The sequence below is a fragment of the Pristiophorus japonicus genome, chromosome 8 (assembly GCF_044704955.1).
Source record: "Pristiophorus japonicus isolate sPriJap1 chromosome 8, sPriJap1.hap1, whole genome shotgun sequence".
Lineage (NCBI taxonomy): Eukaryota > Metazoa > Chordata > Chondrichthyes > Pristiophoridae > Pristiophorus > Pristiophorus japonicus.
In genome coordinates this window covers 18,494,402-18,520,203 of record NC_091984.1, presented here as the reverse complement: position 1 = coordinate 18,520,203, position 25,802 = coordinate 18,494,402, and the positions used below count along the sequence as shown (strand labels likewise).

General features: G+C 46.5%; 1 protein-coding gene across 1 annotated transcript in view; it reads left to right on the top strand.

The window, feature by feature from the left end:
• The window catches only part of ak5 (adenylate kinase 5), a 113,560-nt gene that overhangs the window by 12,082 nt on the left and 75,676 nt on the right, over positions 1–25,802 (top strand). The window contains exons 4-5 of the mRNA XM_070885985.1: positions 14,513–14,685; positions 20,327–20,440. Coding sequence (XP_070742086.1) covers positions 14,513–14,685; positions 20,327–20,440 — 287 coding nt within the window. The remainder of the gene's footprint in view (positions 1–14,512; positions 14,686–20,326; positions 20,441–25,802) is intronic.

Here is a 25,802-nt window from a genome sequence, read left to right as displayed (position 1 = left end):
CACACTAAACAGCTATTTAGTAATTTATCCTCTTATCCAATAGAACACAAAATCAAAGAGATATACTCACCAGCCGATCAGCCAATCACTTACCAGCTTTGCTGTGACGTCACTTTTTGATTTCTTGTTCCTCCTCCCCGCACTGCTCACTCACCTCTCATTCTTCTAAACTCTAGAGAATATAGGCCTCATCTACTCAATCTATCCTTCCATCCCAGGAATCAGTCTGGTGAACTTTTGTTGCACGCTCTCAATGGAAAGTATATCCTTCCTTTGGTAAGGAGACCAAACTTGTACACAGTACTTGTAGTAAAGTAAACACTCAACACCAAGTCTGGATTCAAAGATTCAAATAGTCTTTATTTTGCACCGGTGGGGAGCTGGTTTGCTGGTTTGCCTGCTGGTTTGTCTATAGCCAGGCCTCTCCAATGATACAAAATTCCAAGCAATCTTTTATACATTAATGATGCATGTCAGCCTCATGCACCGCCCCCACTATGCCATTTAATTTGCCCAACGCCAGTGTGCACGATTGCTGATTGTGTGATATGAAAGTGAATTAGTCAACCATTCGCCTATGTCTCATACCAGATGGAGTTTCTCCAACGTGTCACTTCTGACCCCTTGCCCTGTTTAACTGCCCCTCTGGGCCTCCTGTCGTTCAATAATTTGGCTATTTGTAATTGTCCTCCAGTTACACAGCTTGTAACAATTAATCATTCTGACATGTTATCTCTTCTGCTTGTTAAGCAACTTAGAAAGAATCCTTTAATTATAGCAGAGCTCGAAAGCCCCACTTCTGTCCTCCCTTGGCTACCCAGCCCAAGATTACCAACCTAATTCTACTTCATCCTGTGTCCCCTGTTCCGTTCTGTGGTGAACAGCCACACAGTTTGGGGGACTCGGGACGTGACCTACATTTCATTTCAGGGTACTCGTCTCACAACTTTCGCTGTTCCATAATTAAAGCTTTTGCTTTCCTTCTCTGTTGCCTCTTTCTGCATGCCATGCATAACCCAATTCCCCATCTGACAACTAGCCCTAACTGTATGACCACTAATATGTGAGAGGCTATATGAATCCATGGATGGATATTCACATTCATTCCCCAATTCCATACATATTCCCACCATTGAGTGTCTTCCAGGGTTTCTTCAATGTCTTTTGAATGCTGTATGGAATCTTCCAGTATGCTGTTCTCAGTGTCCATTTTCAATTGCGTCAAAAGTTCTTTGAGACGGGGAATGTCTTGCCAACTTGGTATCTCATATTGTTCCATTTCATCATCATTGATTGGACAAATCAAATTGGTCTGGGTAGCCTTGAGGAGGAGTTCATAGAGTGCATAAGGGATGCGTTCCTTGAGCAGTATGTAACGGAACCAACCAGGGAGCAGGCTATCTTAGATCTGGTCCTGTGTAATGAGTTAGGATTAATAAACAATCTCCTAGTAAAGGATCCCCTCGGAATGAGTGATCATAGCATGATTGAATTTCAAATTCAGATGGAGGGTGAGAAAGTTGGATCTCAAACCAGTTTACTAAGCTTAAAGAAAGGAGACTTCAAAGGTATGAGGGCAGAGCTGGCTAAAGTGGACTGGGAAAATAGATTAAAGTGTAGAACGGTTGATGAACAGTGGTGTACATTTAAGGAGATATTTCACAACTCTCAAGAAAAATATATTCCAGTGAGAAGGAAAGGGTGTAAAAGAAAAGATAGTCATCTGTGGATGACTGAAGAAATAAAGAATGGTACCCAATTAAAAACAAAGGCATACAAAGTGGCCAAAACTAGTGGGAGGACAGAAGACTGGGAAACTTTTAGAAGCCAGCAAAGAATGACTAAAAAAATGATCAAGAAAGGCAAGATAGACTATGAAAGTAAACTAGCACAAAATATAAAAATAAATAGCAAGAGATTCGACAGGTATATAAAAAGGAAAAGAGTGCCTAAAGTAAATGTTGGTCCCTTAGAGGACGAGGCCGGGGAACTAGTAATGGGGAACATGGAGATGGCAGAAACTCTGAACAAATATTTTGTATCAGTCTTGATGGTAGAGGACAATAACAATATTCCGACAGTGGATAGTCCAGGGGCTATGGGGGAGGAGGAACTTAACACAATCACAATCACAATCACTAAGGAGATGGTACTCAGTAAGATAATGGGACTAAAGACGGATAAATCACCTGGACCTAATGGCTTGCATCCTTGGGTCTTAAGAGAAGTAACAGCAGGGATTGTGGATGCACTGGTTGTAACTTACCAAAATTCCCTGGATTCTGGGGAGGTCCCAGCAGATTGGAAAACTGCAAATGTAACACACCAATTTAAAAAAGGAGGCAGACAAAAAACAGGAAACTATAGACCAGTTAGCCTAACATCTGTGATTGGGAAAATGTTGGAGTCCATTATTAAAGAAGCAGTAGTAGGACATTGAATTATGCTTTTCCAAGTCAGGCAGAGTCAGCATGGATTTATGAAGGGGAAGTCATGTTTGACAAATTTGCTGACATTCTTTGAGAACAGGGTGGATAAAAGGGAACCAGTGGATGTGGTGTATTTGGATTTCCAGAAGGTATTTGACAAGGTGCTACATAAAAGGTTACTGCACAAGATAAAGGTTTGCGGGGTTGGGGGTAACATATTAGTATTGATCGAGGATTGGCTAACTAACTGAAAACAGAGAGTCGGGATAAATGGTTCATTCTCGGGTTGGCAATCAGCGACTAGTGGGGTGCCGCAGGGATCAGTGCTGGGACCCCAACTATTTACAATCTATATTAACGACTTGGATGAAGGGACCGAGTGTAGCGTAGCCAAGTTTGCTTTCCCTCCCATCTTTGTATCATCAGCAATGTGTGAGGAGGACACAAAAAACCTGCAAAGGACATAGACAGGCTAAGTGAGTGGGCAAAATTTGACTGATGGAGTATAATGTTGGAAAGTGTGAGGTTATGCACTTTGGCAGAAAAAAATCGAAGAGCAAGTTATTATTTAAATGGAGAAAAACTTTGCAATCATTCCTTCAGTACCCCTTTCCTGCTTTCTCTCCATACCCCTTGATCCCCTTAACCGTAAGGGCTATATCTAACTCCCTCTTGAATATATCCAGTGAACTGGCATCAACAACTCTCTGCGGCAGGGAATTCCACAGGTTAACAACTCTCTGAGTGAAGAAGTTTCTCCTCATCTGAGTCCTAAATGGCCTACCCCTTATGCTAAGAATATGTCCCCTGGTTCTGGACATCCCCAGCATCGGGAACATTCTTCCCGCATCTAACCTGTCCAGTCCCATCAGAATCTTATATGTTTCTATGAGATTCCCTCTCACCCTTCTAAACTCCAGTGAATAAAGGCCCAGTTGATCCAGTCTCTCCTTATATGACAGCCTAGCCATCCCTGGAATCAGTCTGGTGAACCTTCGCTGCACTCCCTCAATAGCAAGAACGTCCTTCCTCAGACTAGGAGACCAAAACTGAACACAATATTCCAGGTGAGGCCTCACTAAGGCCCTGTACAACTGCAGTAAGATGTCCCTGCTTCTATATTCAAATCCCCTAGCAATGAAGGTCAACATACCATTTGCCTTCTTCACCGCCTGCTGTACCTGCGTGCCCACTTTCAGTGACTGATGAACCATGACACCCAGGTCTCATTGCATAAATTTAAGACAGAGATAGACAATTTCTTAACTGATAAGGGAATAAAGCGTTATGGGGAGCGGGAACCGAAGTCCATGATCTTATCAGCCAAGATCGTACTGAATGGCAGAGCAGGCTCGAGGGGCCAAATGGCCTACTCCTGCTCCTATTTCTTATGTTCTTATCCCATCTCGGGTTGTTTACAGTGATGTTCTCGACATGTTCCTCTCTTTGTGGGAATAGGTATCGATGGCCTATTTTGACCACAGCTTTAGGCATAAAACAGAAATTAGGTTACGTGATCACTCATTCAGTACTATCATATTCGTATGTCGTTTCTTTGGTGGATGTGCCGTACGTCCTGTCATCCCGGCTGCCATTTCAGTCCCTTCATGATGAAGGGGATTAATCTCCAACGTGCAATTAACTGTCTGAGTGAACCCGCACGTTGTGCAATGCCATCCTTCCATGGGGTGTGCGCACTACTACATCCAAATATTGAGTGCACCCCTTGAAATGAGCTACTGAGTTTTACCGTATAAGGGGACGTATCGTGGTACTGAACCCAGGATTGGCCTTGTATTTCACCTATGTTTTGTTTAGCATCCGAACCCTCTATCTGTGGGATAGCTAGAACCATACCTATCAATTTCAATTCCCTGGTAATACAATTACTTGGGGACAAGAACACTTGTATTGTCTTAAGAACATCACAGATGGTAATACCGTCCATAGTCCATTTGGACAATTGCTCATTACTTATCCAATCGGGTATTCTTCCCTATTTTATTTGGTTTACATTGTATCGGATGTTAGGACATTCTGAAAAGGGAGGGTGAACAGCCAGTTGTCGTGGTGCATATAGGTACCAACAATATAAGTAAAAAAAACGGGATGAGGTCCTACGAGACGAATTTAGGGAGCTAGGAGCTAAATTTAAAAAGTAGTACCTCAAAAGTAGTAATCTCAGGATTGCTACCAGTGCCACGTGCTAGTCAGAGTAGGAATTGCAGGATAGCTCAGATCAATACGTAGCCTGAGGAGTAGTGCACAATGGAGGGATTCAAATTCCTGGGACATTGGAACTGGTTCTGGGGGAGGTGGGACCAGTACAAACCGGATGGTCTGCACCTGGGCAGGACCGGAACCAATGTCCTCGGGGGAGTGTTTGCTAGTGCTGTTGGGGAGGAGTTAAACTAATATGGCAGGGAGATGAGAACCTATGCAGGGAGACAGAGGGAAGTAGAATGGGGGCAGAAGCAAAAGACAGAAAGAAGAAAAGTAAAAGTGGAGGGCAGAGAAACCTAAGGCAAAAAGCAAAAAGGGCCACATTACACCAAATTTCTAAAGGGGCAAGTGTGTTTGAAAGACAAGCCTGAAAGCTCCATGCCTCAATGCGAGGAGTATTCGGAATAAGGTGGACGAATTAACTGTGCAGACAGCAGTTAATGGGTATGATGTAATTGGCATCGTGCAGACATGGCTCCAGGGTGACCAAGGCTGGGAACTCAACATCCAAGGGTATTCAACATTTAGGAAGGATAGACAGAAAGGAAAAGGAGGCGGAGTGACATTGCTGGTTAAAGAGGAAATTAATGCAATAGTAAGAAAGGACATTAGCTTGGATGATGTGGAATCGGTATGGGTGGAGCTATGGAACACCAAGGGGAAGAAAACGCTAGTGGGAGTTGTGTGCAGACGACCAAACAGTAGTAGTAAGGTTGGGGACAGCATCAAACAAGAAATTAGGGATGCATGCAATAAAGGTACAGCAGTTATCATGGGTGACTTTAATCTACATATTAATTGGGCTAACCAAACTGGTAGCAATGCGGTGGAGGAGGATTTCCTGGAGTGTATTAGGGATGGTTTTCTAAACCAATATGTCGAGGAACCAACTTGGGAGCTGGCCATCCTAGACTGGGCGATGTGAAATGAGAAAGGACTAATTAGCAATCTTGTTGTGCGAGGCCCCTTGGGGAAGAGTGACCATAACATGGTAGAATTCTTTATTAAGATGGAGAGTAACACAGTTAAATCAGAAATTAGGGTACTGAACTTAAGGAAAGGTAACGTTGATGGTTTGAGGCGTGAATTGGCTAGAATAGACTGGCAAATGATACTTAAAGGGGTGACGGTGGATAGGCAATGGCAAATATTTAAAATCACATGAATGAACTTCAACAATTGTACATCGCTGTCTGGAGTAAAAATCAAACGGGGAAGGTGGCTCAACCGTGGCTAACAAGGGAAATTAGGATAGTGTTAGATCCAAGGAAGAGGCATATAAATTGGCCAGAAAAAGCAGCAAACCTGAGGACTGAGAGAAATTTAGAATTCAGCAGAGGAGGAGAAAGGGTTTAATTAAGAGGGGGAAAATAGAGTACGAGAAGAAGCTTGTCGGGAACATAAAAACTGACTGCAAAAGCATCTAGAAATATGTGAAGAGAAAAAGATTGGTGAAGACAAACATAGGTCCCTTGCAGTCGGATTCAGGTGAATTTATAACGGGGAACAAAGAAATGGCAGACCCATTGAACAAATACTTTGGTTCTGTCTTCACAAAGGAAGACACAAATAACCTTCCGGAAGTACTAGGGGCCCGAGGGTCTAATGAGAAGGAGGAACTGAGGGATATCCTTATTAGGCGGGAAATTATGTTAGGGAAATTGATGGGATTGAAGGCCGATAAATCCCTGGGGCCTGATCATCTACATCCCAGAGTACTTAAGGAAGTGGCCCTAGAAATAGTGGATGCATTGGTGATCATTTCCCAACAGTCTATCGACTCTGGATCAGTTCCTATGGACTGGAGGGTAGCTAATGTAACACCACTTTTTAAAAAGGGAGGGAGAGAGAAAGCGGGTAATTATAGACCGGTTAGCCTGACATCAGTAGTGGGGGAAAATGTTGGAATCAATTATTAAGGATGAAATAGCAGCGCATTTGGAAAGCAGTGACAGGATCGGTCCAAGTCAGCATGGATTTATGAAGGGGAAATCATGCTTGACAAATCTTCTGGAATTTTTTGAGGATGTAACTAGTAGAGTGGACAAGGGAGAACCAGTGGATGTGGTGTATTTGGACTTTCAAAAGGTTTTTGACAAGGTCCCACACAAGAGATTGGTGTGCAAAATCAAAGCACATGGTATTGGGGGTAATAAACTGACGTGGATAGAGAACAGGTTGGCAGACAGGAAGCAGAGAGTCGGGATAAACGGGTCCTTTTCAGAATGGCAGGCAGTGACTAGTGGAGTGCCGCTGGGACCCCAACTCTTTACAATATACATCAATGATTTGGATGAAGGAATTGAGTGTAATATCTCCAGGTTTGCAGATGATACTAAACTGGGTGGCGGTGTGAGCTGTGAGTGGGACTCTAGGAGGCTGCATGGTGACTTGGACAGGTTAGGTGAGTGGGCAAATGCATGGCAGATGCAGTATAATGTGGATAAATGTGAGGTTATCCACTTCGGGGCAAAAACACGAAGACAGAATATTATATGAATGGCGGCAGATTAGGAAAAGGGGAGGTGCAATGAGACCTGGGTGTCATGGTTCATCAGTCTTTGAAAGTTGGCATACAGGTACAGCAGGCGGTGAAGAACGCAAATGGTATGTTGGCCTTCATTGCTAGGGGATTTGAGTATAGGAGCAGGGAGGTCTTACTGCAGTTGTACAGGGCCTTGGTGAGGCCGCACCTGGAATATTGTATTCAGTTTTGGTCTCCTAATCTGAGGAAGGACGTTCTTGCTATTGAGGGAGTGCAGCAAAGGTTCACCAGACTGATTCCCGGGATGGCAGAACTGACATATGAGGAGAGACTGGATCAACTGGGCCTTTATACATTGAAGTTTAGAAGGATGAGAGGGGATCTCATAGAAACATATAAGATTCTGACAGGATGGGACAGGTTAGATGAGGGTAGAATGTTCCCGATTTTGGGGAAGTCCAGAACCAGGGGACACAGTCTTAGGATAAGGGGTAGGCCATTTAGGACTGAGATGAGGAAAAACTTCTTCACTCGGAGAGTTGTTAACCTGTGGAATTCCCTGCCGCAGAGAGTTGTTGATGTCAGTTAATTGGATATATTCAAGAGGGAGTTAGATATGGCCCTCATGGCTAAAGGGATCAAGGGGTATGGAGAGAAAGCAGGAAAGGGGCACTGAGGGAATGATCAGCCATGATCTTATTGAATGGTGGTGCAGGCTCGAAGGGCCGAATGCCCTACTCCTGCACCTATTTTCTATGTTTCTATGTAACCAGGTGCCGTACATTGTACATACAAGTTTAGTTATATGTTCCTTGGGTCAGATCATTTAGTTGCACACTTATCATATTGATAGTTTGGGCATGAGGCGCTCGGATTTCATCGACTTGCAGCATTTGTCTGGCGACCTCGTCCCCTGTTTCTGACAACTGCGAAGTCAGATCGTTTCCCTTTAGTAAAAGGGTTCTCAAACGTTGGGCTAAGTCTTGAACTTCTTGGTCTATACTGGCTATGTCAAATGTGTTAACAGTTGCCACCCCCGTCGCATACCGATAGTGTATGTCGGTTGCTGTTAGACAATAGATAACATGAAAACGCACATTGTCTCGTGGTTCATTGTTGGACTATCTCGATCATGTGTACCGTAAGTATCATCTCAGCGTCTAGCCATTGTGACCCTCTGTTCCCCATTTCACTTAATGCCCATTGTACTTGGTCCTCAATTGGCCCAATCTTCCCTTTGGCAGTTATACTTTTAATTCCTTATAAATACTTAATGAAACCTGCGCCCCAAGTCTCTCAGTTTGGACTAGGGTAAAACAAAATGTTCCCATCACGATGGGACAAGTGAGGTTGATACCGTACTGGTATTCCCGGTGTATGATGCTGACGCAATATTCACCCTTCCTTCTTTATACAGATCATTTGGGAAAATGCTGTCCCGCAATTACCTTCATGGTGCAGTTCCATGTTATCCCATCCACCCGGGTTACATTTCCGGTGTTCATTGTATCCTACTAAATTTTCTCAGGCAAGATTGGGAAATACCATACTATCTCTAACAGGGTGATGCCATTCTGTTCCTATAAATGACACTCGTACACCTGTACCAACCTTCTGACTTGGCACAGAGTCTTAATAAGCTCATAAGTGGACATTGCCTGAGGTCTCAATCGGTTACCCAGAAAGGGAGCTTTCCATCTGCAATATGCTGCAGGTTTCCTTGGGCTTGTTCCACTAACCAGGATCCATACATTACTTTGAGCTGTTTCATTGAAGACGATTTGTTCCCTTTCTGTAATCTGGTTTACCTCCTTTTTAGCATTGAGCCAGTTGCAACATATTAATCAGGCCTCACCGCCTTTTGTTATGATTCTCTCCAATAGTCTCGGCACCATTCTTGTCAAGGTACGATCAAGCCCATCGTCTCCCTGAATTCAGTGCAGGTTGTACTGGCCCTCTGCCAATATCCCTTGATCATTCTCCCATGTAGCAGCACTGTTTTAGGCTTGCACCACCCAGGTAGTCCCACTTTGGTCAGATTCAGTATTACAGGTATCACTTCGTGATGCACATCCTCTGAGTTGAGATTACCATTAGCCCATTTGTTGGCCCTGGGATGTGTTTATGACAAACAATTCACTTTTCCCACAAATCAGTTTATTCATTGGAGAAGGAGCCTTTGGATGAGTCTTTTTTGAACTCTACTGCTTGTATGATTACCATGCCACTGTAAATGTACCCCTATCCTATACCCTCGGCCGTCCCTACTTCGACCATTCACGATATGGCTCTTACTATATCGTGAGATTGGCGGGGTATGTGAGGCAAGTCTGTGGACAGAAGGTGGTTCCAGATCTGAGACCCGAGGTGATTAGAAACATAGAAACATAGAAAATAGGTGCAGGAGTAGGCCATTCGGCCCTTCGAGCCTGCACCACCATTCAATGAGTTCATGGCTGAACATGCAACTTCAGTACCCCATTCCTGCTTTCTCGCCATATCCCTTGATCCCCCTAGTAGTAAGGACTACATCTAACTCCTTTTTGAATATATTTAGTGAATTGGCCTCAACAACTTTCTGTGGTAGAGAATTCCACAGGTTCACCACTCTCTGGGTGAAGAAGTTTCTCCTCATCTCAGTCCTAAATGGCTTACCCCTTATCCTTAGACTGTGACCCCTGGTTCTGGACTTCCCCAATATTGGGAACATTCTTCCTGCATCTAACCTGTCTAAACCCGTCAGAATTTTAAACGTTTCTATGAGATCCCCTCTCATTCTTCTGAACTCCAGTGAATACAAGCCCAGTTGATCCAGTCTTTCTTGATATGTCAGCCCCACCATCCCGGGAATCAGTCTGGTGAACCTTCGCTGCACTCCCTCAATAGCAAGAATGTCCTTCCTCAAGTTAGGAGACCAAAACTGTACACAATACTCCAGGTGTGGCCTCACCAAGGCCCTGCACAACTGTAGCAATACCTCCCTGCCCCTGTACTCAAATCCCCTCGCCATGAAGGTCAACATACCATTTGCTTTCTTAACCGCCTGCTGTACCTGCATGCCAACCTTCAATGACTGATGTACCATGACACCCAGGTCTCGTTGCACCTCCCCTTTTCCTAATCTGTCACCATTCAGATAATAGTCTGTCTCTCTGTTTTTACCACCAAAGTGGATAACCTCACATTTATCCACATTATACTTCATCTGCCATGCATTTGCCCACTCACCTAACCTATCCAAGTCACTCTGCAGCCTCATAGCATCCTCCTCGCAGCTCACACTGCCACCCAACTTAGTGTCATCCGCAAATTTGGAGATACTACATTTAATCCCCTCGTCCAAATCATTAATGTACAATGTAAACAGCTGGAGTCCCAGCACAGAACCTTGCGGTACCCCACTAGTCACTGCCTACCATTCTGAAAAGTCCCCATTTACTCCTACTCTTTGCTTCCTGTCTGCCAACCAGTTCTCAATCCAGGTCAGCACACTACCTCCAATCCCATGTGCTTTAACTTTGCACATTAATCTCTTGCATGGGACCTTGTCGAAAGCCTTCTGAAAGTCCAAATATACCACATCAACTGGTTCTCCCTTGTCCACTCTACTGGAAACATTCTCAAAAAATTCCAGAAGATTTGTCAAGCATGATTTCCCTTTCACAAATCCATGCTGACTTGGACCTATCATGTCACCTCTTTCCAAATGCGCTGCTATGACATCCTTAATAATTGATTCCATCATTTTACCCACTACTGATGTCAGGCTGACCGGTCTATAATTCCCTGTTTTCTCTCTCCCTCCTTTTTTAAAAAGTGGGATTCTTCTAGTTCCCGTGTCCTGTCCACTTCCTTTTGGATCACACTGTACCTGATTAGATGGGGGTATCCCATTAGGTACTCTTTCTTCCTCATCCCCCTGGAGAGGACGAATTCAGTTCCGGTCCCTTGTACCAGAGTTCAAAACTTCCACCCTTGCATAGTTTTGTTCCATTACCTGGCCCCCCACCTCCCACTCCTGAGATTTATTCAGGGCAAGATGTAGTCAGTTACAGTGATGTGCCCTCCTGATCCCTCAGGCACAATCCACTAACCCCTTTAAACAACATTACCTCTTCCCGATGTTCACCTACTTCAAACAAAAGAAACCGAGAATCTCTGGTGATTCTCTTCAAATTAAGAACATTTCGAATATTCAAAACCTATTGCCCACTGAGTTAAAACAGAGTTCACAGCTGTCTGTGAGAGAGTTAACTTCCTTTGTTTCGAAAGCCGACAAACACACACACCATCAAAGAATGTCAACTTCAATCCCACAGCCTGCAGCCTTTTCAGGTTAAACTCTCCAGTTAAAAATCTCTTCCTTTTGTAAAGTCTCTGTGCTTTTACTCTTAAAATAAACATTCAGAAAAATAACTTCGCGCACAATACCATTTCATCCTTTTCTCCCCAATTACACATTGGTCAGAATTATTTTTAAACCATACCAATTATTGACGTGAAATGCCTTGTGTCCGGAACTAAAGGCTCTCCACAAAATTTACCTCAACCAGAATTTTATCATAGCCATAATAAAAGTCTGATTTTTAATAGGTTAATTAACCTCAGTAATTCCAATATTAAACTTCCCAATGCCACTTGGAAAAGGGCGAGGAGCCACAGGCAAACAAAGGAATATGCCTTCCCAAAAACTTTACACACCAAAGAAAAACACCAGAGCAGTAAAAAAGAAACATGATCTTCCCTTTTCACCTTTTTATTGAGTCATAACTATCCATTATTCCTTAAACCCATTTCAATTTCTGATCCCCGTACACTCTAAGTGCACCTCCAATTACTCTACAAATATGGTGAGGGTTTCTGCCTCTACCACCCTTTCAGGCAGTGAGTTCCAGACCCCCACCACCCTCTGGGTGAAGAGATCTTCACTAAACCGCCCCCCAGTTACTTTAAACCTATGTCCCCTATAGGTTTTTAGCACTTTTCTCTGCTATATGCCTCCAATTTCAAGGTTTGAATTTCCACGAAACATTTTTTTAAAGATTCCTTCCTGCTTTTTAAAAAATGGTTGCCATAGCAACTAACTTCGACCCTTATTTCTTGCAGCACAAAGGGCCCCTCTCTCTCCCCACATTCCACACACCACTTTTGTCTGAGTTTGTTGCAAATATAACAGACTTCGGGCTGTTTATAATTATTGGGGGCTGCTGGCAGTTGTTTCTCACTGGGGCGTGGTATGTCCCACCCGTGGTCTTGATTGTACTCAGCGGCCTTTCTGCCCCAGACCCCCCAGTCTATAGCGTCGTCCTTTTCGTGTGTCCTGACGGGTGCTGTCGGTTTATCGCTATTTTGTCACTTTTCAGTCAACTCTTAATTCATAACGCACGCGAATGACTAAAATGAGGGCTTTCTCCTCCTTTTTTGTTTCTTTTCCGACTCCCACCATTTTCTTTGTTCAGTGGGTGGGTCATCTGGTTTCCAATTTTGTTTAATCATTATTTCAATTAGTTTTTGATTTTTGTCTGCTAGGTACCTCTCTGGTCCCCACTCGAGTTTCTCACTTCCCATAGCTATTGGTTGTCAGTGGTATGTCCCTTACTTACTCCTCGCGAGTGAGACCGATACTTGCAACCTTACTGGTTATCAGCTGTACATCCCTTACTTACTCACCCTGAGTGAGACTAATACTTGCAACCTATACCAACTATCAATTGCAACGTTACACGGACACACTTCTATATAACCGATCATAATTGTTTCACCTGGGATCTTCCGCTGACTACTTGAAGTCTCGGCTAGACCTGCAGATTCAGATCTCTCAGGCAGCTGACACCAGACCGATTTCTGCCCTTGTCCTAACTGCGTGGTAATTAAAACGTACTCACGCCTTTGGCAAGGCTTCCATCTGCCGGTGTCCACTGTCTGCTTGAGATCCTGCCGACTATGCCAATTGTAGAGGAGTATTTAAAATAAGCACTCAACACCAGGTCTGCATTTGAAGATTCAAGTAGTCTTTATTTTGCACCGGTGGGGAGCCTGCCTGCTGGTTGTCTGTAGCCAGTCTTCTGCAATGATACAAGGTTCCAAGCAATCTTTTATATACTTAATGATGCATGTCAGCCTCATGCACAGGCCCCCCCCCCCCGCCATTTAATTGGCCCAAAGCCAGTGTGCACGACTGCTGATTGTGTGACGTGAAAGTGAATTAGTCAATCATTTGCCTATGTCTCATACCAGATGGAGTTCCTCCAACGTGTCACTTTTGACCCCTTGCCCTGTTAAACTGCCTCACTGGGCTTCCTGTGGTTCAACAGGTTTGGCTATTTGTAATTGTCCTCCAGTTACACAGCTTGTAACAATTAATCATTCTGACATGTAATCTCTTCTGCCCTTTAAGCAACTTAGAAAGAATCCTTTAATTATAGCAGAGCTCAAAAGCCTCACTTCAGTACTCCAGGTGTGGTCTCACCTAATGTTAGTTTCAAACTAATGCTTGGGAGCTGGTGCACCAAGATCTGTACAAGTTGTGTGTAAGGTTCCACTTTATCTGATGAAACAGAGAATGATACACAGCCAGCAGTTTAACTCCACATTGCCAAGTCAGGTCACTTTAAGCAGGTACCAGCCTCAAACTATAACCTGCTGTATAACATTATGGACCTTTTATAAACTTAAATAAGTTTTTTTTAAGTAATGGAGATATTGCACACTTTAAGTCAATGAGAATGTATAAGCAGTGATCCCACAGTCCCTGAAGGGATGTTGCATTCATGGGGAGCGTGGGTCTGAAATGGGTCTGTAATTTTGCATCCTTAATTCACGCCCCATGCTCCCAGCATGCAGCTCTCTGCTGGGAACCTGGATCACAGAATCACGTCTGTAGATCAGATAGCAATTGATTCCATGGCCTTAAACTCTAATGTAGACCAGTGTCAGCCGTGGCTCTTACCTCTGGAGGTCTCACTCCAGAGACGTGAGCACATAATCTAGGTTGACACTCCAGTGCAGTGCTGAGGGAGTGCTGCACTGTCAGAGGTGGCGTCTTTCAGATGAGACTTTAAACTGGGTACCCGTCTGCCCTCGCAGGTAGATGTAAAAGATCCCACGGCACTACTCATAGAAGAGCAGGGGTATTTTCCAATATTTAATCCTTCAACCAACATTACTAAAGCAGAATATCTGGTCATTATCACATTGCTGTTAGTGGGATCTTGCTGTTTATACATTTCCTGCTGCGTTTCCTACATTACAACAGTGACTACACTTCAAAAGTATTTCATTGGCTGTAAAGCGCTTTGGAATGTCCTGAGGTTGCGAAAGATGATATATGAATAAAAGTCTTTCTTTTTGTTATCTCCATGTGTTGCTCTTCCAGGTGGTCCGGGCAGTGGGAAGGGCACACAGAGCCTGAAGATCGCACAGCGTTACGGATTTGAATACATTTCGGTGGGAGAGCTTCTCCGAAGAAAAATGATCCACAATGCAACTTCCAACAGGAAGTGGAGTTTAATTGCCAAAATTATCACCAATGGGGAATTGGCACCCCAGGTAAAAGCCTAAATCTAAACAATTTTTAAATCTATATAACGGCTATCGTATTTTTTTTTTTAAAAAGCACTGGACTCCAGTGACTGCTATATGTAATCATCCTGCACCAGTAACACCCCACAGAGAAAAACAATACATTTATTTATAAATAAAGAACAGACCTGCATTTATATATCAACTAGGCTTATATTCACTGGAATTTAGAAGAACGAGAGGGGATCTCATAGAAACATATAAAATTCTGATGGGATTGGACAGGTTAGATGCAGGAAGAATGGTCCCGATGTTGGGGAAGTCCAGAACCAGGGGTCACAGTCTAAGGATAGGGGGTAAGCCAAAGAGGATTGAGATGAGGAGAAACGTCTTCACTCAGAGAATTGTGAATCTGTAGAAGTCTCTACCACAGAAAGTTGTTGAGACCAGTTCGTTAGATATATTCAAAAGGGAGTTAGATGTGGCCCTGATGGCTAAAGGGATCAAGGGATATGGAGAGAAAGCAGGAAAGGGGTACTGAAGTGAATGATCAGCCATGATCTTATTGAATGGTGGTGCAGGCTCAAAGGGCCGAATGGCCTACTCCTGCACCTATTTTCTATGTTTCTACAGCACCTTTCATGACCTCAGGACATCCCAAAGCACTTTACAGCCAATAAATTACATTTGAAATCTGCAAAGGGATATAGACAGGCAAAAATTTGGCAGATGGAGTATAATGTGGGAAAATGTGAGGTTATCCACTTTGGCAGAAATAATAGAAAAGCAAATTATAATTTAAATGGAGAACAATTGTTAAGTGCTGCAGTACAGAGGGACCTGGAGGTCCTTGTGCATGAAGCAAGTAATCAGGATGGCAAATGGAATGTTCGCCTTTATTGCAAGGGCAATAGAGTATAAAAGCAGAGAAGTCCTGCTCCAACTCTGTGAGGCCACACCCGGAATACTGCGTACAGTTTTAGTCTCCGTATTTAAGGAAGGATATTCTTGCATTGGAGGCAGTTCAGAGAAGGTTCACTAGGTTGATTCTGGAGATGAGGGGGTTGACTTATGAGGATAGGTTGAGTAGATTGGGCCTATACATATTGGAGTTCAGAAGAATGAGAGGTGATCTTACTGAAACATATAAGATAATGAAGGGGCTCGACAAGGTGGATGCAGGGAGGATATTTTCACTCATAGGAGAAACTAAAACTAGGGGACATAGTCTCAGAATTTAAAACTGAGATGAGGAGAAATTTCTTCTCTGAGGGTTGTAAATCTATGGAATTCTCTGCCCCAGAGAGTTGTGGAGGCTGGGTCATTGAATATATTTAAGGCGGAGATAGACAGATTTTTGTGCGATAAAGGAGTAAAGGGTTATGGGGAGCGGGCAGTGAAGTGGAGCTGAGTCCATGATCAGATCAATCAGGATCTTATTGAATGGTGAAGCAGGTTCGAGGGGCCAAATGTCCTACTCCTGCTCCTATTTCTTATGTTCTTGTGTTCTTATGAAGTATAGCTACTGTTGTAATGTAGAAAATGCTGCAGCCAATTGACCCATAGCAAGCTCCCACAAATAGTGATGTGACAATGACCAAATCATCTTGTTTTTGGTGATGGTGGTTGAGAGATAAATATTGGCCAGGACACCAGGGAGAACTCACCTGCTTCTCTTCGAATAGTGCCGTGGGATCTTTTACTGGTCTTGTGCCCAGTCTCCTGGCTAACATTCAACCAAAAACAAATGAACTGGTCATCCACCTCGATGTTTTTTGTGGGATCCTACTATGAGCAAAATGGCCACCCTGTTTACCCAAATAACAATACTAAATGCACGACAAAATAATTCATTGTGAGTGAAGCACTTTCGGATCAGCCTGTGTTGTGATAAATGAGCTGCAATGTTATGGGACCAGCATCGTCTCCAAATTCCTTTTCAAGTCATATACCGTCCAGACTTGGCCATTTCTTCCTGGTTGCTGGGTCAAAATGCTGGAATTCCTTACTGAGTACCATTGTGGGAGTCCCTTCAACACACAGACTGCAGCAGGTTCAAGAAGAAGGTTTATTACCACCTTCTCAAGGTCAAGTAGAGATGGGCAATAAATGACAGTCTTGCGAGTGATGCCCATATTCCAAGATTTAAAAGCATTTCTGTCTTTCCTCACAATTATTAGAATTAAAATCAAAATGTATTTTTAAATTTCTCTTTGGGAATGTTGTGCGTGTTAAGGTGAGGGGTGTTAGTTCTGGAGAAAAGAACATTTGGCAGTTTGAGCACTTCAGTATCTGCATCAAGCACTCCCAGGTCAGATTATCGGTAAGTAGCTTTACAGATAACGCATGGTGTATGTGATCTCCTGGACAGGTTGCAATCAGCAGAGGAGGTCGGAGAGTTTTCCAGATTATTTTTTCCCATATCGGCCCTGGGTTTCTTTATCTGTCATTTTTTTTGCCTTTTTGAGCAGTTTATATCGTACGGTCCCAAATTTCCCCATGAGTTACACTGTTTTTTTTTTGGAGTAACTTGATCTTTCCGGTGTATCTTTTTAGTTGCAAATATGGCCATTTAATTTGCACCAGTGTAAGTGAGTTAGTTAGATTTTTTGTTAGGTCAATTTTTTTTTTCCAAAAGGGGGCATTCCCCGCCACTTACACCATTTATACCAATTTGGTCAGAAAAAACTTGTATTAAACTAACTTAGGGCGGCGTATGTGTCCACTTTTGTCTGCGCAGAAAGACCTCACTTACAGTTAAGGAATCGGCGCAAGTAACTACATTTAAAGCACCACCAAGCACCAAACAAAGTACAAAAAGTAATAAGCAATTAATTAACAAATAAAATAGAAGGAACCCTGCACCAAAAGCACCAAAATCAATCAGTAAATAACATATAAAAATATAGAAGTCCTACCTTAGGGAACATAGCCGGCCGCCGATGAGGGAGCCCATTCAACCAGGGCTAGGGACAGCGTGCTTCGGGCCCCTCCCACACAGCCTGCAGTGCGCGTTGGCAGAAACGGCCTGCCAGGAGCTACTGCACTGCCTAAACCATTCTTGAAATAAGCACCAAATATGCCAAATCAGTCCTGATTGTATAGGTAGTGACCTCCCAGACTTGATGGGCGAAGGCAGATGAAGTTGGATGGGGGATGCACAGGATGCCAGAGTACTGGAAGATGCACAGAATGTTCGAGACAAGGCAGGGGAAGCGAGGCTAGAGAAAATTGTGGAGGTGGTACAAGGATGAGTTATGGATCGCTTTATAGATGAGGATGAAGGATTTAAAATTCGATGAGTTTGGAGACAGAGAACCAGTGCAGGCTAACCAGGACAGAGGGGAGGGGCAAGTCAGGTTATGTGCAGTAGAGTTTTGGGATGATTTGGTGTTTGGGGCAATTTGGAGTTTAGGGATATGATCATAGAAAAGGACAGCAAGGAATGCAATAGGGAAATTAAGTCTAGGAATAATGAAGGTGTGGAGAAAGGTTTTGATGGCAATGGGACTAAAAGTACACAAAGATGCAGGAAAAGATGAAATGGGTCGGGAGGTGGTGGGGGGGGGTGGGAGGGAGAGGAAAGGCTGGGCTCGGCAGCATCTTTATAAAATAGAACTCAAACTGGTTTGTTTGCCCCTCAGTTGGCCTCCATAAAATGGGACTGCACATGGTCTTCATAGTCAGCTTGTCTGTTCTCTGGAAAGGTCCTTTGGCACACTGGACATTCGTAAACAAAGTGCTTCACAACGTGCTGCTCGAAATCAAAGTCCTCCAGGTTGAGCGGGAAGACGACCTCACACACTGGGCACTTTTGGCTGTCAATGCTCTCCTCTTCGGTGTCTTGTGAATTCTCCGTGCCACCCTGGCTCTGCACCAAGTCAATGCTTGCACTGGTCTGCCATCCTTCGATATCAGGGTGTGCGGCAGGCCACTTGGCTCGGGATAGGGACAGCGTGCTTCGGTCCCTCTCACACAGCCTGCAGCGCGCGTTTGATAAAAACGGCCTGCCAGGAGCTACTGCACATGTGCGCAGACTCTGTTTCCGGTGCCGGGGCCTAACTCTGCCACCCCCCCCTATCTTTCTTCTGCACCACGCCAGCTCCACAGACGTCCCGATAATCGGCCATATCGGACGGATTTTTTTTGCTGCTGCTTCTGAGGTAAAATGTCGGCGGGGGGGTTCGGAGGTGCGCCGAAAAAACCGGAGGGGCAAATCTGGGTCCGTAGAATGGTTGCAGCACAAAAGGAGGCCATTCAGCCCGTGCCAGCTCTCTGCAAAAGCACTTCAGCGAGTCCCAATTCCCCGCCCTTTCCCCATAGTCCTGTAAATTTGTCTATTTCCGGTACTTATCCACTTCCCCTTTGAAAGCCACAATTGAGTCTTCCTCCACCACCCTTACAGGCAGTGCATACCACTCGCTGCGTAAAAATGGTTTATCCTCGTGTCGCCTTTGGTTCTTCTGCCAATCACCTTATATCTGTGTCCTCTGGTTCTCGACCCTTCCGCCAATGGGGACAATTTCTCTCTTCTGTCTAGACCCATCATGATTTTGAACATCTCTATCAAATCTCCCCTCAACCTTCTCTGCTCTAAGATGGACACCCCAGCTTCTCCAGTCTATCCACGTAACTGAAGTCCCTCATTCCTTGGTTTTGCAGTGGGGAGAGGAGTGAGAGGAAGTGTCTAGTGATGATGCTCCAGCTATCATGAGTGTGTGAGACAGGCCTTGCTGGACCAGCTGATCTTTACCTGCCCATCATTTTCGTACGTCGTTAAACTCCCTCTACTTTGTCTCAACAATGTATTTCACTCCCAACTCAGAAGAGCGCCCCCTTCCTGCACAGGTGAGTTTTGTCCACCAGCCACCCCATCTCCTCTCTGAGTTACAGCGTCACTTGGTGCCAAATTTGGTGATATGGATTCCAGCCCGCTGGGGACTGGATTGAAGCTGCCCAAAGTCCTTTGACGTAGAGCCCTTACTGTCTGCAGAGAGAGGAGTCTTGTGTCTGACACCAGCCATTCTCTGGGTCATTCAGCAAGATTGCTAATCAGTGTCATCCGTGGCTCAGTGATACTCTCGTCTCTGAGTCAGTGGGTTGTGGCTTCAAAGCCTCCCTCCAGACTCATGATCCAGGCTGCATTGTTAGAGGTGCTGTCTTTCAGATGAGATATTAAACCGAGGCTCCATCAGCCTGTTTAGGTGGACATAAAAGATCCCATGGAACTTTTTGAAGAAAAGAAGGTGAATTCTTACTGGTGTCCTGGCCAATATTTATCTCTCAAACAAATCACTAAAACAAATGAAGTGGTCATTATCACATTGCTGTTTGTGGGACCTTGTGTGCAAATTAGCTGCCACATTTCCTGCATTACAACAGTGACTGCATTTCAAAAGTACTTCATTGGCCTGAGGTGGTGAAAGGTGCTATATAAATGCAAGGCTTTCTTTCTCTTGAAACGGAGGACCAATAAATACAATGAAAGTGTTAACTCTGGCATTTTACTTTTATCATTTGCGTACGATCATGTATTAGTTAACTATTGCTTGTAATGGGGAATTGCACAGGTCAAGATTCTATAACTGAAGAAATCAACCTTGTTATGATCTAAACTTTTAACAACCCACGCACATTTTGATGGTTGTTCTCTGATATCTCCTTGAAGGAAACGACGATCACCGTGATCAAACACCGTCTAATGCAGCTCCCAGACGCCCAAGGGATCGTCATTGATGGATTCCCGAGAGACGTTGCCCAGGCATTGTCCTTTGAGGACCAGGTAAGGAATCTTCCCCCCGCGCTGACCGGTTCTCCTGTCCGGTGCCTCGCCCGGGATCATCGAACGACTGCACTGAGCATGTGCACTGCCTTGCGGGAAACATTAGGGTAGCACTGCCTTTCTCGCCCTAGCTCTGTCTCTCTCTGTGCACCAACTACATCTCCATTTGTTACGGTCCCCCAGTAGGGTTGCCAACCCTCCTGGAGTCTCTGGCAATTAAAGATTAATCTCCTGGACACTGCTGCGGGCAAAAACCTGGAGGAGGAAAATCATAGGGGCATGAAAACAAACTGTGCACTATTTTAATTTTCATAGAATACATTTTGTTTATTAGTTATAACATTTTTGGGAGATGGGGAAAGGGGCAGACAGGCCAATTGGGTAGCGTGGTTGGAGGTGGGAGGTTATGATGAAACCTCCGGGAATACGTCCAAGAGTTGGTAACCCTAACCCCCATGGAAAAGCCCCTCTGCCAGTTGCCTTTGTCACGATGAGGGGGTGGGATTGTTGCTAGAACTTGCACAGCTGTTCATCAACATTTTCTTTACCAACGTTTCAATCAGAAGATTCAAATTTCCCCCGCACTCTTTCCCCCCCCCCCACACCCACCTCCACCTCCACCTCCACCCTTCACTACCCCCCAACGCCGCCCCCCTCCACTATCATCCCCCCACACCTCCCCCCTCCACTATCACCACCCCCTCCACCTCCTCCCTCCACTATCACTGCCCCACATCCCCCTCCACTATCACCCCCCCCACACCTCCCCCCTCCACTATCACCACCTCCTCCACCTCCTCCCTCCACTATCACTGCCTCACCTCCCCCTCCACTATCACCCCCCCCACACCTTCCCCCCTCCACTATCACCCCCCCACCTCCCCCTCCACTATCACCCACCCCACACCTCCCCCCTCCACTATCACCTCCCCCACACCTCCCCCCTCCACTATCACCAACCCCTCCACCTCCCCCCTCCACCTCCCCCTCCACTATCACCCCCCCACCTCCCCCTCCACTATCACCCACCCCACACCTCCCCCCTCCACTATCACCCCCCCACACCTCCCCCTCCACTATCACCCCCCCCACACCTCCCCCTCCATTATCACCCCCCCTACACCTCCCCCCTCCACTATCACCCCCACACCTCCCCCTCCACTATCACCCCCCCACACCTCCCCCTCCATTATCACCCCCCCCACACCTCCCCCCTCCACTATCACCCCCACACCTCCCCCTCCACTATCACCCCCCCACCACCCCCCTCCACTATCACCCCCCCCACACCTCCCCCCTCCACTATCACCCCCCCACACCTCCCCCCTCCACTATCACCAACCCCTCCACCTCCCCCCTCCACTATCACCCCCCCCACACCTCCCCCTCCACTATCACCCCCCCCACACCTCCCCCCTCCACTATCACCCCCACAGCTCCCCCTCCACTATCACCCCCCCCCACACCTCCCCCCTCCACTATCACCCCCACACCTCCCCCTCCACTATCACCCCCCACCACCCCCCTCCACTATCACCCCCCCCCCCCACACCTCCCCCCTCCACTATCACCCCCCACACCTCCCCCCTCCACTATCACCAACCCCTCCACCTCCCCCCTCCACTATCACCCCCCCCACACCTCCCCCTCCACTATCACCCCCACACCTCCCCCTCCACTGTCACCCCCCCACACCTCCCCCCTCCACTATCACCCCCACACCTCCCCCTCCACTATCACCCCCCACCACCCCCCTCCACTATCACCCCCCACCACCCCCCTCCACTATCACCCCCACACCTCCCCCCTCCACTATCACCCCCCACCACCCCCCTCCACTATCACCCCCCCCACACCTCCCCCCTCCACTATCACCACCCCCTCCACCTCCTTCCTCCACTATCACTGCCCCACCTCCCCCTCCACTATCACCCCCCCACACCTCCCCCCTCCACTATCACCCCCCCCACACCTCCCCCCTCCACTATCACCACCCCCTCCACCTCCTCCCTCCACTATCACTGCCCCACCTCCCCCTCCACTATCACCCCCCCCACACCTCCCCCCTCCACTATCAACCCCCCCACACCTCCCCCCTCCACTATCAACCCCCCCACACCTCCCCCCTCCACTATCACCCCCCCACCTCCCCCCTCCACTATCACCACCCCCTCCACCTCCTTCCTCCACTATCACTGCCCCACCTCCCCCTCCACTATCACCCCCCACACCTCCCCCCTACACTATCACCCCCCCAATATCACCTCCCCCCTCCACTATCACCCCCCCACCTCCTTCCTCCACTATCACCCCCCCCACACCTCCCCCCTCCACTATCACCCCCCCCACACCTCCCCCCTCCACTATCACCCCCCCCACACCTCCCCCCTCCACTATCACCCCCCCACACCTCCCCCCTCCACTATCACCCCCCCCCCACACCTCCCCCCTCCACTATCACCCCCCCACACCTCCCCCCTCCACTATCACCCCCCCACACCTCCCCCCTCCACTATCACACCCCCCACACCTCCCCCCTCCACCTCCCCCTCCACTATCACCCCCCCACCCCCCCCTCCACTATCACCACCCCCACATCTCCTCCTCCACTACTTCCGCCCCCCCATGCCTCCCCCCTCCACTACCACTGCTCCCCCCACATCCCCGTCCACTACCACAGTACCCCCCCACCTCCTCCCTCCTCTACCACCGCTCCCACCCCCACCATCCCTCTCACCGAACCCAGCTATGTTGACTTGCCACGGGGGACAAGTGCGTCATCGGCCAGTGAGTTCCAGCAATGAACCAACCACCAAGCCCAGAAAATAATAACCTGGTTGTGGATATAAGGCGGAGATGACTTGGTCTGAAGGTGTGTGGCAGAAGGAATTAGGACTACAGCCAGTGATGACTAGGTCTGTATCCGCCCCTATCTCAACCTATCTGCTGCTATAACCCTCATCCATGTTTTGTGACCTCCAGACTCGACTATTCGAATGCTCTCCTGCACGGCCTCCCATCTTTCATCCTCTGTAAACTTGAGCTCACCCAAATCTCTGCTGCCGCTATCCTAACTTCCACCAAGTGCCCTTCATCCACCACCCCTGTGCTCACTGACCTATATTGGCTCCCAGTCCACCAATGTCCGCCTCTCCACCTCTCCTTTAAGATGCTCCTTAAAACCTACCTCTTTCACCAAGCTGATCCTAATGGCTCCTTCTTTGGCTCCATGTCAATTTTTCACTGATAACGTTGGTATGAAGTGTCTTTGGACATTTCACTATGGTAAAGATGCTATATAAATGTAAGTTGTTAAGAAACTGGAACAAACCTAAGGTCCGAAATTACCCCTCTCAAAAAAGGCAAGCGCCCCGTTACCCCTCCTCACAATTTTTGTTTATAAAGAGGCCAATTCCGGGAGATTTAGTTGCCTGTCTCACCAGCGCTAAATCTCTGGATTCTTCGAACTGGGTGCAGGGCAATTTCGGCCCCTTGTCTCAGTTTCAGAGAATGAGAGCCTGAAGGGTAAATCTAATTTACCCCGGTGGGGAGGGTCCAGAACAAGGAGGCATAACCCTTAAAATGAGAGCTCGGCTGTTCAGTGGTAATCACAGAAAGCACTTCACACAAAAGATAGCGGAAATCTGGAACTCTCTTCCCCCCCCAGAAAGCTGTTAAGGCCGGGAGTCAATCAAAAATGTCAACACTGAAATTGATAGATTTTGGCTCGGTGAGGGTGTTGAGGGTTTTGGAACTAAGGTGGGTAAATGGAGTTGAGATGCTGAATAGCCTCCTCCTGTTCCTATGTGTGCAGGTAGAGTGTGGGTGTAGTGTGTGCAAGTAAAGTTTGTGTGTGCGCGCGTGGGTAGGGTGCGCGCGCAGGTTGCGTGTGTGTGCAGTGTGTGTGGGCTCTGTGCACAAGCGCAGCTCCATTACCGTGTGGTAATTCTAATGGGAGCGGGGTGAGTTCTCTCTGGGCTTCTCCTGTAACTTTGGCGGAGGCTCAGCGGAAATGCCGTTTACACCAGGAAACTAGGTTTGTGCCGGAGGTTATGGCGGCGGAGTGACGAGGCATCCCGAGGAAATTCAGCCCCTTAATGTATTCCAAGCTGGGCAGCAGAGTCCAAACACTTCAGTCAGCCTCGTTATATGTCATACATTGTCGGGTACAGCAGGAGCGGCAAGGTCGGGGCGAAGGGGGGGCGACGACGAGTGATCGTGGAGCGACGCGATCAGGGCCCAGGAGCGGCGAGAGTTCGGGCCCAGAGGCAGCACGGGCCCAGCCCACACTGCGATATGTGTGCGCACTAGGTCTGTGCAGCAGAGCAGGTCTCCAGTCGTCCTGGTTAACCCTTGCTACTGTGCCAAGACCTAGCTCTGTCAAGCCCGTGTGGTGGCTGGTGTGCAACGGTCACCACACATTAAAAAAAAAATCCACCCACTGGCATCTTCCACCCTTCAGGATGTAGTTCAGGACCTGGAATATTAGGTCCTTCACTGAAACACCTGTGAACTCATCCTTTTTTGGCGTGGAAGCAAGTCATCCTCAATTCGAGGGACTGCCTACGATGATGACATTGTCATGGAGCATCCAACAGAGCTTCGGAGCCCACTACAGACTTAGCCCATTCGTTGTCAAGAGGAAGAGTTTGAGACCCTGAGTTTTTCCAACAATATTTTGCAATCAAAATATATAAATATTGAAAGGCTTGGCAGGCACGAGGCTAGTGCTCCGAAGCGTGAATATTGGAGTAACTCGATAATAAATTGTTGCTGATAAGGGGGAAGATAAACACATGGATTAGATTGAGTCATGCGAAATCTGTGCAATGAACTGTATAGTTTTACAAATCAGGGACCCAGATGTTTTTCTATTTTTCTGCTGAAATCTCGAATCCATTTAAATAGATTCTGTAAATCTTTATCTATCTGGCATTATAAGCTATTGGATCAGTGCACACATTAATAGTTGCTCATCTTAGTCTTGGGAGTTATGATGACCCCAGTGTTTTGAATATTATTTCTTGCTCTGGTTCTTAGTCATCCAGAATTACAGAAGAAAGAATTAACAATTATATAGCGCCTTTCAGGGCGCCCCAAAGCATATTAAAACCCAATGAACTGCTTTTCTTTTGAAACATAGTCACTGTTGTAATGTAGGAAACTCAGTAGCCAATTTTCACACAGCAAGATCCCACAGGCAGCAATGTTACAAATGACCGGATCATCTGTTTTAGGTATTGGTTGAAGGATAAATGTTTTCGAGCAGCTTCACATTCAGCTGCTTACAACCTCCGTCCTGCAGACTGACCTGTTCCTCTAGTCTAGATCCAGCAAGTTGCTTTAAATTGGATCATTGATT